The sequence below is a fragment of the Zosterops lateralis genome (assembly GCF_965231275.1).
Source record: "Zosterops lateralis genome assembly, chromosome: 2".
NCBI lineage: Eukaryota > Metazoa > Chordata > Aves > Passeriformes > Zosteropidae > Zosterops > Zosterops lateralis.
In genome coordinates, this window is record NC_139763.1 from 70,284,691 (window position 1) to 70,297,209 (window position 12,519).

The 12,519-nt window shown below is 35.1% G+C and overlaps 1 protein-coding gene across 2 annotated transcripts in view; it reads right to left on the reverse strand.

Moving 5' to 3' along the window:
• PAN3 (poly(A) specific ribonuclease subunit PAN3) overlaps positions 1-12,519 on the reverse strand; it is a 79,314-nt gene that overhangs the window by 32,041 nt on the left and 34,754 nt on the right. For both annotated transcript variants that reach the window (XM_083855892.1, XM_083855891.1), the window contains exons 6-7: positions 11,775-11,936; positions 3,714-3,864 (exon numbers count right to left, since the gene is read on the reverse strand). In XM_083855892.1, coding sequence (XP_083712018.1) covers positions 3,714-3,864; positions 11,775-11,936 — 313 coding nt within the window. The remainder of the gene's footprint in view (positions 1-3,713; positions 3,865-11,774; positions 11,937-12,519) is intronic.

Consider the following 12,519-nt stretch of genomic DNA (forward strand, 5'->3'; position numbering starts at 1 on the left):
TTGATTGGTAATGAGAATTCACAACTTAAGCAGGATTTCATTCAGCTCACATGTATGCAAATCAGCTGGCCTACAAATCTAAAGGTTAAAAAAAAAAGCTGAGTTTGGCCCACAAATTTGCTAATTTACAACCATATCCCTATGTCTCTAATGCTTATAACACATTCAGAGGTCAAAAAGTAAACATTTAACCACTTTAATGTTCTGTACTTCAGAGATACCCCAGACTACTAGGTAAATTTTGAAAAATGACAAAGTAAAATACACTATAATATCAGATGATTTCAAGAACTTAAAGTAGCATCCTTAAATTCATTAACTATTTCTTTTTATTGTAAGCTTTCTATCAGGTCATTAGCATTGTAACTGTATTTTCAAGTTAATTAAATCTGCTTCATTGCCTAAATAATTTGAGTCATCAATTCTTCAGCTTTAATTGGGAAAAAAAAAAGATAATTTTAGAGTCTCTTTGCCTTCTGTTCTTACATTATTCTGGAATGGCTGCAGAACTTCATCTGCACTATATTTGATCCAGAAGGCTGGAACTAGCTCTTGGGGCCTTCAGCCACACAAACCACCTCAGCTGGAAGTGGTCCATCTCCAGCTGGGGCTGTGGGCTCTGAGAACTACAATCTTGCAGCTCATCACAAATGGAGACCTGCCAACTGGACACAAGAACAATACCTTCACACTCCTGGCTCCTATGCCTGCAGGTTCAGACTGGCAGCAGGAATGGGAAATCCTACACTCTGCATAAGCTCAGAACCTGACTTGGACTAAACATAGAAATAACAGCAATTTGCTGTCGCTTCCATCAGTGAAAAAGGCATCATTCTTTAGCTATAACCCAGATATACATCTGTTCTGTCTCAAGTTCAACACAGCAGTGGTGTCTTATCACTTCGATGACATTCATAAATTTCTTTCATATACTGTGTTGCACATTTTAATGACGTTAATACTGAAATACAGCTACACAGGACTGCGCAAGATAAGCTTATTAGCAAAAGAGCTAGTTGAAGATTGTCAACTTCTTACTAAATTTTCCACATAAATGACAAACAAGGTGTGTTTGCTAGCAAGGAAAGCAATGAGCAATAAGGTAGTATTCAGGTGAGTTTGCAGAAAAAGAGTTTGCAAATGGTAGATGAGATCTGTTTACAACTCTTTGGTGAAACAATTTTCTCCCACCACTTGTGTAAGTTGCATTTCATATCACTATTTCCATATTCTATAAAAGGCCACCAAGATGAACATGACTGTGTTGAGGTTACCCTAGAAAGCACTTACATAAGTAAACATGTCAGTGTAGGAGTAACCTTCTTCCATGCTACCTCCTAATTGATACATCAGTCATGGATCCAACAAGTTATCCACTAAAGTATTTTAGGTTACCCCATCATATTTTTCAGTATTGGTGCAGTACTGCTGACAAGACAGGCAGAATAAATATTTTCCAAGGACAAGAAATACTAGATGTCAAAAGTGGTTTTGATTTACACCTACCTTTAGGGAAATCTCAGACATTAGATATGTAAAAGAACTTATATTTTTCCATCATCAGAACAGAAATCAAATGACTGCTTTCATAATTTACCTACTTTGTTATGGGTAAATTAAAAAATGAAAGTCTTAAGTACTCCTACTACATTTCCTTACTTCTCATGAAATTTTGATTTCCTCCAGTACCCTGTAAATTACAATAAGCAATCTCACATAAATATTTAAATCTGCAAAGTTATTCTACTGGAGAACATGCACTCTTCAACTAATTGGAGACTTATTTTTATTCAGAGGAAAATTCTTATGAACTCTTTATACAGGTTTCATTTGAAACTGTTTTCACTTATTGAAAGCTAACACATCTCAACCATTTTTTCATGACAACTTCAGAATGTATTTCAATATATTTTTATTCCGTTATCCACCATGATCTAAGTGGTGAAGTTTCCTCATATGAAGATACTGCTTTCTTATTTAAGAGCCTCAGAAAGAGCACCTCCTAGCTGACCTTGAAGTAACAGGAATTTCTGTGGATGAATCCTGTTGACAGCTTTAATGTTGACATTTAAATAAAAATACATGTCTGTGAGCAGTATTTACATAGGACACTTAGGTTCAGAGAATTCTGCACTCAGTGAGAGAAGAAAAACTCAGAGAATCCAACGAAGATCCCTACTTGGAACTATATTTTCATTTTAGTTATACAGGAAGAGCAGGGAAACAAGCCAACTCTGTCTGAAGTTAGCCCTTACGAATACTCCCCCATCCCTCTTGTCCATAAAAAAACAATAGTATTTGAGGCTAGAAAGTATGCAGCATTGGTATCTATTTATTTCTAGCAGCTGAAATTGTTGTGTGAACTTCTTTCATCAGTGTTACTTATCCTTTCAAGTATTACTTACAGATAGTAAAGAAATTGGACTGTGAAGGATCCCTCTGAGACCCCACTGGACACTTTCCAAAAGTAGATCATTTTACTGTATTCTATTTAATCCTTTATACACTTTTCAATCCAGGTGACAAGGCTGAGAGGCATATAAACACAACAGTTTTCCAATAAGACGGTACAGCACAATATAGGATCAAGCAGACACAGTACCACAACATGTTCATTTGGTCAGCAGAAGTATCAATCCCTTTCCCAGCCTGCTCTGGTATGGTTTTACATGCAAGCTAAATGCTGGTTTCTACTGATGCCTTGAGAAGCTACCTCAGTGTCACACTGACATGGGCATCAAGAAAGACTGGCATTAATTTTAATAAATGGTAATTGCCAATTGATATTTTTAAAAAATCATTTATAACATTTGTCTGTCTGCCTTTTGGCAATTATCTAATGCTCCTCAGTAGCCACAAGGGACTGCTGAAGGTTTAAAGTACATACAGATACTCATTAAAGAATCTGCAGTGGGAATATCCAGATTTGCTGATGGCTATATATTAGAAATATTTTAATTTTATTTAAACAAAATTATTAGAATTAAGTTAATCTCTTAAGAACAGAAAACTAAAAGATCCATGAAGGGCTTGAACTTTTTTAATGTGTAAAAAAAAACTGTCACTCAATTACATGACTGTATGGAGCACATTTCAGTAAGAGTTTTAAACCTGGGAAGTAACTATAAATTAGTCTTAAAAGTGAGATTACATGTGACAGATACAATAAACAATTAATGCTATTTTGCAAGATACAGTATTATCAAATTAGCCTGTCTTCTACATTGTGTTTTTAATCCAGATTTTTAAATCCTCATATGCATTCATTAATACTGCAAAAAATTACTTCTACATCGCACAGTCTAGAAACAAAAAAGAGCACATTGCTGTGCAGTAAACCAAGATCATATGCATTGTAGACTACAATGCATTTCTAGACTATGGGTAGTTTAAATCATCTTCAGGTATCGCTCTGGCAAGAACCACTTAGGACACAGTATGTGATAACTCAGCAACCCTTTTCCCCAAAAAGAGCAGAGTAAGTTGTTAATTGCAATGCTGCTGTGGCCGAGCAGATTTCACAGCCTGCAGTGTCATTTCCATACTACTGGAATATAAATCCAAAGTTCCTCTGCTTTTTAACGATTGCCTTAAAATTAATAGCTAAAGTAGGAGGTAGCTATATTTATACCTGACAAATCTGATAACTATATATACAGGGTTATGTTTGACAAAACACACCACTGTACTAGAAGTCATTACTCTCAACTTACCTGGTGCTAACCCAGCAGTAGCAGGGCTTCCCATGGAGGGGTGAGAGAACAAGGCTTGAGAGAAGGCAGACATACTTGACTGGGATACATTACTCAGCCTGGAGGTTGAGCCTCCTTTAGGAATAAACTCACTTGCAGAAGGATTTGGTGTCTGTTTAAAAAAAAAAAATAAATGCTTATTTTAAATGAGAAGGGATGGGGAGTACCTATTTGGTAGAAAATACTTTCTAGAAAGGTCTACTGGTACAGGGGGTATTTTTAAGGTACATACAGCCTGCTGACAAGAACAAAGAATACTGGAAGCTAGTCTACATGAACAAATTTAGACATGCTTTTAGCTTATGTCTGAACTGGTATAAGCAAAGCTTTCCATATGAGCAGCTGGTCTACAAATTCATACAACATTTTGCAAAAGACCTTCCAGAAGCATTACATTACAAGTTGGAGGACAGACTTGATACTGAGAAAGCTTTGCCACAGCTGCACAGACTGTTCCTCCATGACTTCAGCAATTTCATCTCAAGCTAACTGGCAATTTCAAATTACAGGAGTAAAAATTATTCCTGCTAGAAAACTCCTACTAGAAAAGTCACCCGTGCCTCTATTTCAAATAGAGCTGTATGTTTAGGTTTTTTGTGAAGTTAACTTCTGTTTTAATTACCTGTTTCATTTATCTAGCACCCTTAATGATAAAGTCTAATTTGGCACCACAGGAAAAAAAATAGAAGCAGAATGATGGTCAAGCATCAATATTTGATAGCATATAAAACAAACAGTCAAGCAATTTTTAACTTCTATTAAAATCAGCACAGACAGTTTTGTAGTTTGGGATTGTGATGTTTGTTTTGAGGTGAGGTTTTTGTTTGATTTAGTGTAGGGAGGGTTAGAAAAAAGAAAATCCCAGTTAGAGCTCAAAAGGCAAAAAGCTTGGACAGCCACTTACAAATGACAGGAGTGGAACAAAAATTACATTAAGCCAAGAAATAAAATAAACTACTACATAAACACTTTGAAAAGCTTGAAGATCATTAAATCACAGGATTTAGTTTATTAAGTAATCTGCAGAGTACCTCTCGAAAGTGTCTAAACAAGTTAGGTAACATAAGAATACAGCAACAGCTCCCAATAGACAAAGGTTACCACTAGGATAATTCATAATCGTTTTTTACAGAAAATTGTATTGGAATACCTTGGTTTCAGGCAGTTTTAAAATAACCTAATATATCAACTGTTAGTTAAATTACCAAAATTGATTTTACCAATATAAAGTGTCAACAGAGAAAGTAAGTTAGTACCAAGTTAGAAGTGTGAATATCAATTTAGACAGTGAAGAAAGTATTTGAAAAGAGTTTCTGTTAATTAGGTTTTAATACCTTTATTTGAATATTTCTGCCAAATATCATAGTATTAATGTATTTCAATGCACTGAAAAAGAAGATTCTCAAAGCTGTAAAATTAAAGAAGATGCCCAGGTTTAAAAGCAAATAGTAAAAAAATTCTACCTTTGATCACACAAATTTTAACCTCCATCCACTTTATGATATCAACTTTACCACCTTATTTGTCACCTTACATGTGCATGTTTCTGAATATTCAAGGAACAGCTATAAGTAAATATATAGATTGTGAAGTAAAACATATTTAAATGGGTAAAAAATTCACATGAATTTTAAAACTCTTCAATCACAGCTAAGGAAAACATGTTAATATATACATGCAAATACAGCAAAACAAATAAGTTGAATTATACAGACTGAAAACATGTAACTGACACACACTCAAAAGGTAATATTCTGGACTTATCTGAATTTTTGAATTATTTGAATTATTTATTTGAATAGGTACAGGAATAACTAAGAGAATAGTGTTCCTCTAGACAAACACTGGCATGCAACCATTCAGCAAAATCTGCTCTGAAACTGGAGAAAATTAGAGGTGGTAAAGAGTAAAGTAGAACTTTTTCAAATAGCGATAGAGCTAAACAGACATCAAACAAAACGAATGCGAGAGCAAGGGACAGAATTTGTATTATCTTGCTAAAACAAGATAATTCCAAAGAACCACAAGATCCAGATTTTTCCACTACTAAAAGTAGCAATGACACATCCACAGCTCTATAACATCTAAATATCATATCAACCAGGCAACAAGGGCGGCACGTGGCATTAGGTTGGAAGCATGCAAGCAGAGACAAAGACACCTTTTTTTGGAGTGATCTCAGTTACCTTCTGAGAAGGTAACTCAGACTTCCCTAGAGCAACAGAGAGTTCCCATCCATGGCCTTTTGGTTAAACTCTTATTTTCACCTGCTGATTCAAATAACTCCTACATCAGCAAATGCAACTCCACTGCATTCCGCAAGTTTTTATGGACCAGTTTTTATGTCTAGAAGTTACCAATAAAAGGTACTTACTTACTAAAAGTTATTTATAACCATCAAAAATTTTAAATGCAGCTTTGCTTTAAGAAAGAGCTCCACTTGAACTGTAGGTGTTTAAATTTATCCAAATAAGAGAGTCAAACCCAGGAATCTGCTATGGCCAACCTGGTTTATGCTGTAGAATTACAAACAGCAATGGGTCAAGTCTGATGGAAATTCAGTTTCATTCCAATTTTTGATATCACAATTCAGGATGAGCAGCAAAGCCTGGCAAGATTAAGTTGTTTTTACATAACTTTGATGAAAATGTTGTCTATGAGTAAACACCTTTAATTTATGAAGATAGACCCTATACTATGACAGCCTGTTTTACTTCTCTGTGATGCTACAAACTTGAAGCTGCAATCCAAGACTTTCCCCACTGGTAAAAGTTATTTAACTTTTGGATACAATTTTAAAAGACCCTTCCATCTTCAAGTTGTTTTCTAAATACAGAAAAATACTCAAGTTCCACAGTCACTAGCCAGAATAAACTAATCAAAGTAATACGGCAAATTCTAGTGATTGATGGTCAAAACTAGCAAATACTGTCAGACAATTTGAAGCTTAAGCCCCAACCCAAATTTAAATTCATTACACATACGTGAAGCTGCAGTTCTGAAAAACTTTTATGCTTTTACTTCAGATAAAATATTTTTAAAATATTTTTCTGAAAACAGTTTTCTTCCATGAAAATAATTAAAATAATGAGGCCAGATTAAGTGACTAAACTGAGGGAATGTAATATTACTATTAGCTCTTAAATATGTAATATTTTAATTACTTTTGAATCTTTGTAGATACCCATCTGGCAGCAATGACCATGCAAATATACCAAAATTAGAAAGCCAAACTGGCCAGTGATTCAAAATACTATATTCTTGGCCTGAAAAAAACCCTACTTTCACTCTGTCAACTCATAATACAAAGTATAAATTCCACTTTTAGCTTTACATTTGGATCAATGGTAAGCTTAAAAATCTGTTTAAATGGTAACCATGTTTTAGAACCCAACAGAGTATTCTTACAGTTTTTTCATTAGAGTCCTACCAAAATTCCCAAGATGACATAAAAAAATTAAAACTTCTATAAGAATGAAAATAACCTAGATCTTAGTGAAAAGATTTTCTTCATTCTGTATTATGTTTAAATTCTGCACAAGTACAGCTTTTAAACAACATTCATTTCATTTAATTAGTAATTAATTATTCATCTCAGAATAAAGTAATTTATTCATACTAGATGAGGCTTAAAATTTCAAGTCAGAATAAATCAGAATTGGTAAAATATGTAGAGAAAATGGGTATTGAAAACTTTAATTTTCAAGAGTAACCAGAAGAATGGACATGCAAGAATCATGTAATGATTATGCAATACTGTGGTGTTAAAAAGTAGCAAATTTATTTCTAAATCCAAAACAACAAAAAGCCAACTAGACAGAACTGTCTGCAGTGTGTTAAATAGCTCTATTTTCAGTTTCAAATGCAAACATCCCATAAAAAGCACATACAAAATTTCAAAATGCTAATTAACATGTTTTCAACAAACAGCATTAAAGAGAAAGAAGTACAGCTATGTCAGCTGTATTATGTATTTCTAGCAAACCACCTAAGGTAACTTCTAACCTTTGCTAAAATTGCCATCATTTCCTTTTCCTCTCAACCCTGCCAATTGAAATCTCATCCTCCTTCTTCTAGCATATTAATAAAGATGCTGTCAAACTAAAGTAGTGAAGTAAATTCCCTAATTACTATCTGAATACCTCTATCATGCATTCTCAGAATGATTCCATGAAGAAATTTCATCTAAATACCTTGTTTTCAGACACGTTATGACTATGCCTCTTTTCAGTCAGCTTTGCAAAGAAACTTCCAAAGACAGAAAACAAAACTGAGTCCATCCGGCTCCACTCAGAAAATCAATTCCTACACTTCAATACATCAGTGAAAAAATTTTATAAAACACATAAATACAGTCCAAATGAAGGCTGATTTTAGCCATGATACATACAATTACTAAGGATGGAACTGAAAAAGTACAACAGGAGGCCAAGACTATGAAACAATTCATATGTGTCACCAGTCAGCTCAGACTTTGTCTGGTGGTTTTTACGCTTTTACAGGTATCAAGAGGAAATAAAATTAAAATATAGCATGGAGGGGAAGAAAGAAAATAGTCTCTGAGTACCACAAAAAAAAACCAAAAAGCACCACTCCAAAACAATTCAAGGCTCCTTAAAAGAAGGTACAGATGAAAGCAAAGAGCAAGCCAAGCATCTAAGCTGAAGACCATCACTAGAAGGACCACACAGCAGCATATGGCATTACTGTACATTAAGGAGTTGCACTAACGGATTTCTGTAATCCAGAAATAAAATCAAAACTCCTGTTTCATCAACTATAAACTTTGATACATATGATTTGTCGTTATGCTCCTCAGTGATAAACTTGTAAGCCCTCACTGCTGCAGTAATCAATAAATGAATCCTCAAAGTGAGTGAGCTGGAACACAGGGACATACAAGTTACGAAGCCTTTGGAAAGCCATGCAGGGATCCCACAGGAATACTGGAAACTACCCTTCTCTCTCTCTCTCTCCTTTCTCATTCAGCATCTCTCAACACAGCTGTACAGCAGCAGGAGAGACCACATCAGTTTCAGAGGCTGTAAGAGTACTTCATTAGCATGGTTCTGGTTCCACATTCAACCAGAGCCAGCTACCTAACTCAAAAAGTAGGCCAATCTCATTTGATTTTAGAAGGATGTGCTAATGTACTTACCATGCTAGAAACTGGATACAAGCCTCTTTGTTCTCTTTTTATGTTCTCCTTCACTTCCAAATTCATGCTGATCTGTTCTGACATCCCAAATTACATAATCGTGTAATGGTTACAGAAAGCCAACACTAACCCACACCCATGCCATAAGGCAGGGCACTCCTTTAACAGTCTATTTTTGGCATAGTTTTCATAATATCTCTTAGGAATACAGAAGCATGCAGAAGACTTTCTTGAGCTTAACATGTTGCTATTTGGTTGTTGATGGGTTTTGGGGTTTCTTTGTTGTTTTTTTATGGGCAGAGGTTCTATATGAGGAGATTCACTTTACAGAGGATTGCTGCAATTCCTCCAAGGGCTCCTTGCGAGCCATAACATCAGGAAAAGATGCAGAGAAACCTAGAAGACATGGGAGGTTGCCAAGGACTTCAAAGCAAATCTTTCTATTCCACCATTTAATTTGTGAAACATGCTGTATTACTATAATTACTGTGACAAGTCATCACATCACTCCAACAATACGCTCTAATAAATTTCAATTTGCCAACATTATTAGTTAAATTACTCTACTACTCTTGCAGAAGAATTAAGAGTCAATTTCATTAAAACTGGGTAAAATTTGTTGGCTAAAGATTTATTGGTTTATAAAAACCAGAACACAGGCTCAGACAAAACTATTAGCAAAGTCTTGTTACAACTGGAAAGTAAATCTCATTAAAAAGTAAAGTTTAAAATTAGATTTGCAATATTTTCACATTTCTTTAACTAAAATCCTTCAAAGTACTGTAAAAACATCTAAAATTTCAGAGGTCTGTGCTCCTAATGCAATATACTTGAAAAAATTCATTTCCATGATTCTTTGTTTCTTGAGCAAAAAATGATCAGTTATTGATGGTGAATAAGAATTAATCTGTATAATTAACATGTATCTATTCCTACTACTTTAAGGAGGATCACCATTTGCTATTATATATCATGTGGCAGTAGAGTAGCTCAGGACATTTCCTACTATAAGGTAGGATGCATCACTATAACCCAAACTTTGATTTGAGTATTTTGCTTTTTTAATGCACAACCCAGAGTACAATTCACTCTGCAGACTCCACTCTTAATCATGTAAATATAACACTGTATTTAAACAAAAGAGATCTGGATTATAAATTCATAGCCATGCAGGAGAAACAGTTAAATTATTTTACAATGCAAGTTTTAACACCTTTCCTTCTTCAGTGTTGCCAGATTCCAGAGTTTCTCTTCAACCTCTGGGAATCCTTCTGTTCATATTGCCACCACATACGCACACATACACATGCTCTGTTAAAGCCCACATCTCCATGGGAAGCTATGCAACCTCAGAAAGCATGAGGACCTTGAGCTTTGCCACACTGAACACCACTTCAGAGTGCACAGGTACTGAGAAGACAACCGCTCCTGGCGAGAAGCTTCACGTTTCAGGCTACAGCCTCTCCAGCCTCCAAAAGCATTAAGTTCTTTTGCTTCTAATCTAAAGGGAGCAGATTAAAGCTTGTTGCATCACTGTACAGCAAGAAAATAGTGGACAGGAGCACAAACAGGAGTTTTTCTGCCCTTTAATGTTTACCTGAAAACTAAAGACCAATTTTCTGTCTCTCTCCTCAGAATAACTGTCTTTAATTACGGCTTACATTCACTGTTAGATACATGCCATAAATTCAGTTTGTCAGTCTTCTCTCCCTTCAAAACAGTACTGCTTCACAGGCTCTCACCACTGTCCTTCAAGCTTACCTGGTCCTTCTACCAATGTTTCCTTTATGCTTCATCTTTTCTCCTTCAGTGCCTTATGCTGCTTCCTCAGCAGCAAAAGGGCCAAGACAGACTTGAAGGTCCAAATGTCCCTAAACGTAGCACCATGCTGCCTACATCACACTGCCCATGACTGTTCATTTCAGTAGCACAGATTTGTCCAAACATCAAATAGTGCAGAACTAGTATCAGTGTGGAAAGGAGCTTGTACAAGCATCATGTTGGCCCTCATACGGCAGAAACTCAGTGAACTGAAAGAAAATCCTGAAGTGCCACAAGTTCAAATTTTAGGTCTGTTATCAATTTAGCCAGTTCATTCACTTAGAAAACATCAAAAATAACATACACATCACAGGAAGACTAAATTAACAATATCTGAGGAATCAAAAGCACTACACAAGTGAAAACAGTATTAGCAGCAGCGGTGCAACTCCCACCACTGTAATAATCTCCATCTAAACTCCACTTTAAGGGCCACAAAGCAGATTCATCCTAGGCTAGAATTATTCTTTATTTTCATCTCAATGATTACTTGCTACTTTGGTATAGAGATATTCAAACCCACTGGACCAACCCCCTCTTACAGAGCTGAAGAAGATTCAGGAATTAAGTAAAATAATGGTAAGAGTTGCATGTATTTCTCAAGTTGAGAAATATAAATTATCCCAACATTAAAATTAAAAATGTATACTTCCTGATCATGATGGCAATGTCTTCAAATTCCGTACTGAGGGCATCTATTTGCATTGTGTCAATCATTTCTACAACAATCACTAATTTTACCAGTAGAAAACTTCCTCAGATGAGAATTAAAGGTTGCGGTTGTTTGCTTTTAGAATATATTAAATTATTAGTTTTGCACCTTCTCCTTAGATTATATAAAAATCAAGTAAAGTATATAGCTTAGCAGTGGGTGAAGATAATTAAATAACTCCAGATCACTCTCTTAGATGACCACTATGCCTCTTATGTGAAATAAATATTTGATTTGATCTTAACTCATAGTGGGAGTAACTACTATTTTCCAGAACTGAAAATAAAACATCCAAAATACTGAAAAAATGACTAGTAAAAAATAATTTTACCTGTAAATTGTTTTCTGTGACTCTGTTCCACCAAACCATATTGATGGGTACTCCTGTTTTACACCTGTCAGCCAGACAGCCAATAGGGTTCTTTGATTTTCTTGCCTTTGATCCCACCGGAACTATCCTCTCATCCAGCATCCCCAGTCGATACTTCCTGGGCTATGAAAAAGAAGGAGAGAAACCAGGCCACTCCTAACAACCCTCATCTAAAGCTACACTAAAACAGGTATTACACTGTGATATGATTCTGGATTGGTGGAATAGGAAACAATTTGCAAGTAAAATTTAACTGAGACTGTTTCCTTTCAATCCTGACTATTTGGTTATAATTAACAATGTTTTTAAAAATGAAAAAGAAAATAAACTTCAGGGACTACTAATTATTTGTAAGCAAAGCCATCCATCACGAGTCAGCCACTGAAATATGCACATAAATTTGAAAATTCTGTCCAAATGAGAAATTGCTTTTTAAAAAATTGTTTAAAAAAGATATTTTCAAAATAAATACCTTCAATCACATCATAATAATGAACACCTCCCTTGAAATTTCTACCAAACAAATTTTAAATTCAAATTTGCCATGACTCATCTCCTGAAAATTTGCTTTTAAAAATCAGGTAGAACTGAGTAACCAATTGTAGCAGAACTCTGAGAAAAACATTTCTGCTCAGGTTAATATTTGAAAAAATAGCTTCAGCTGCTGTCTTAAGTGAAAACAGACAAGAATTACTATGACAAATGC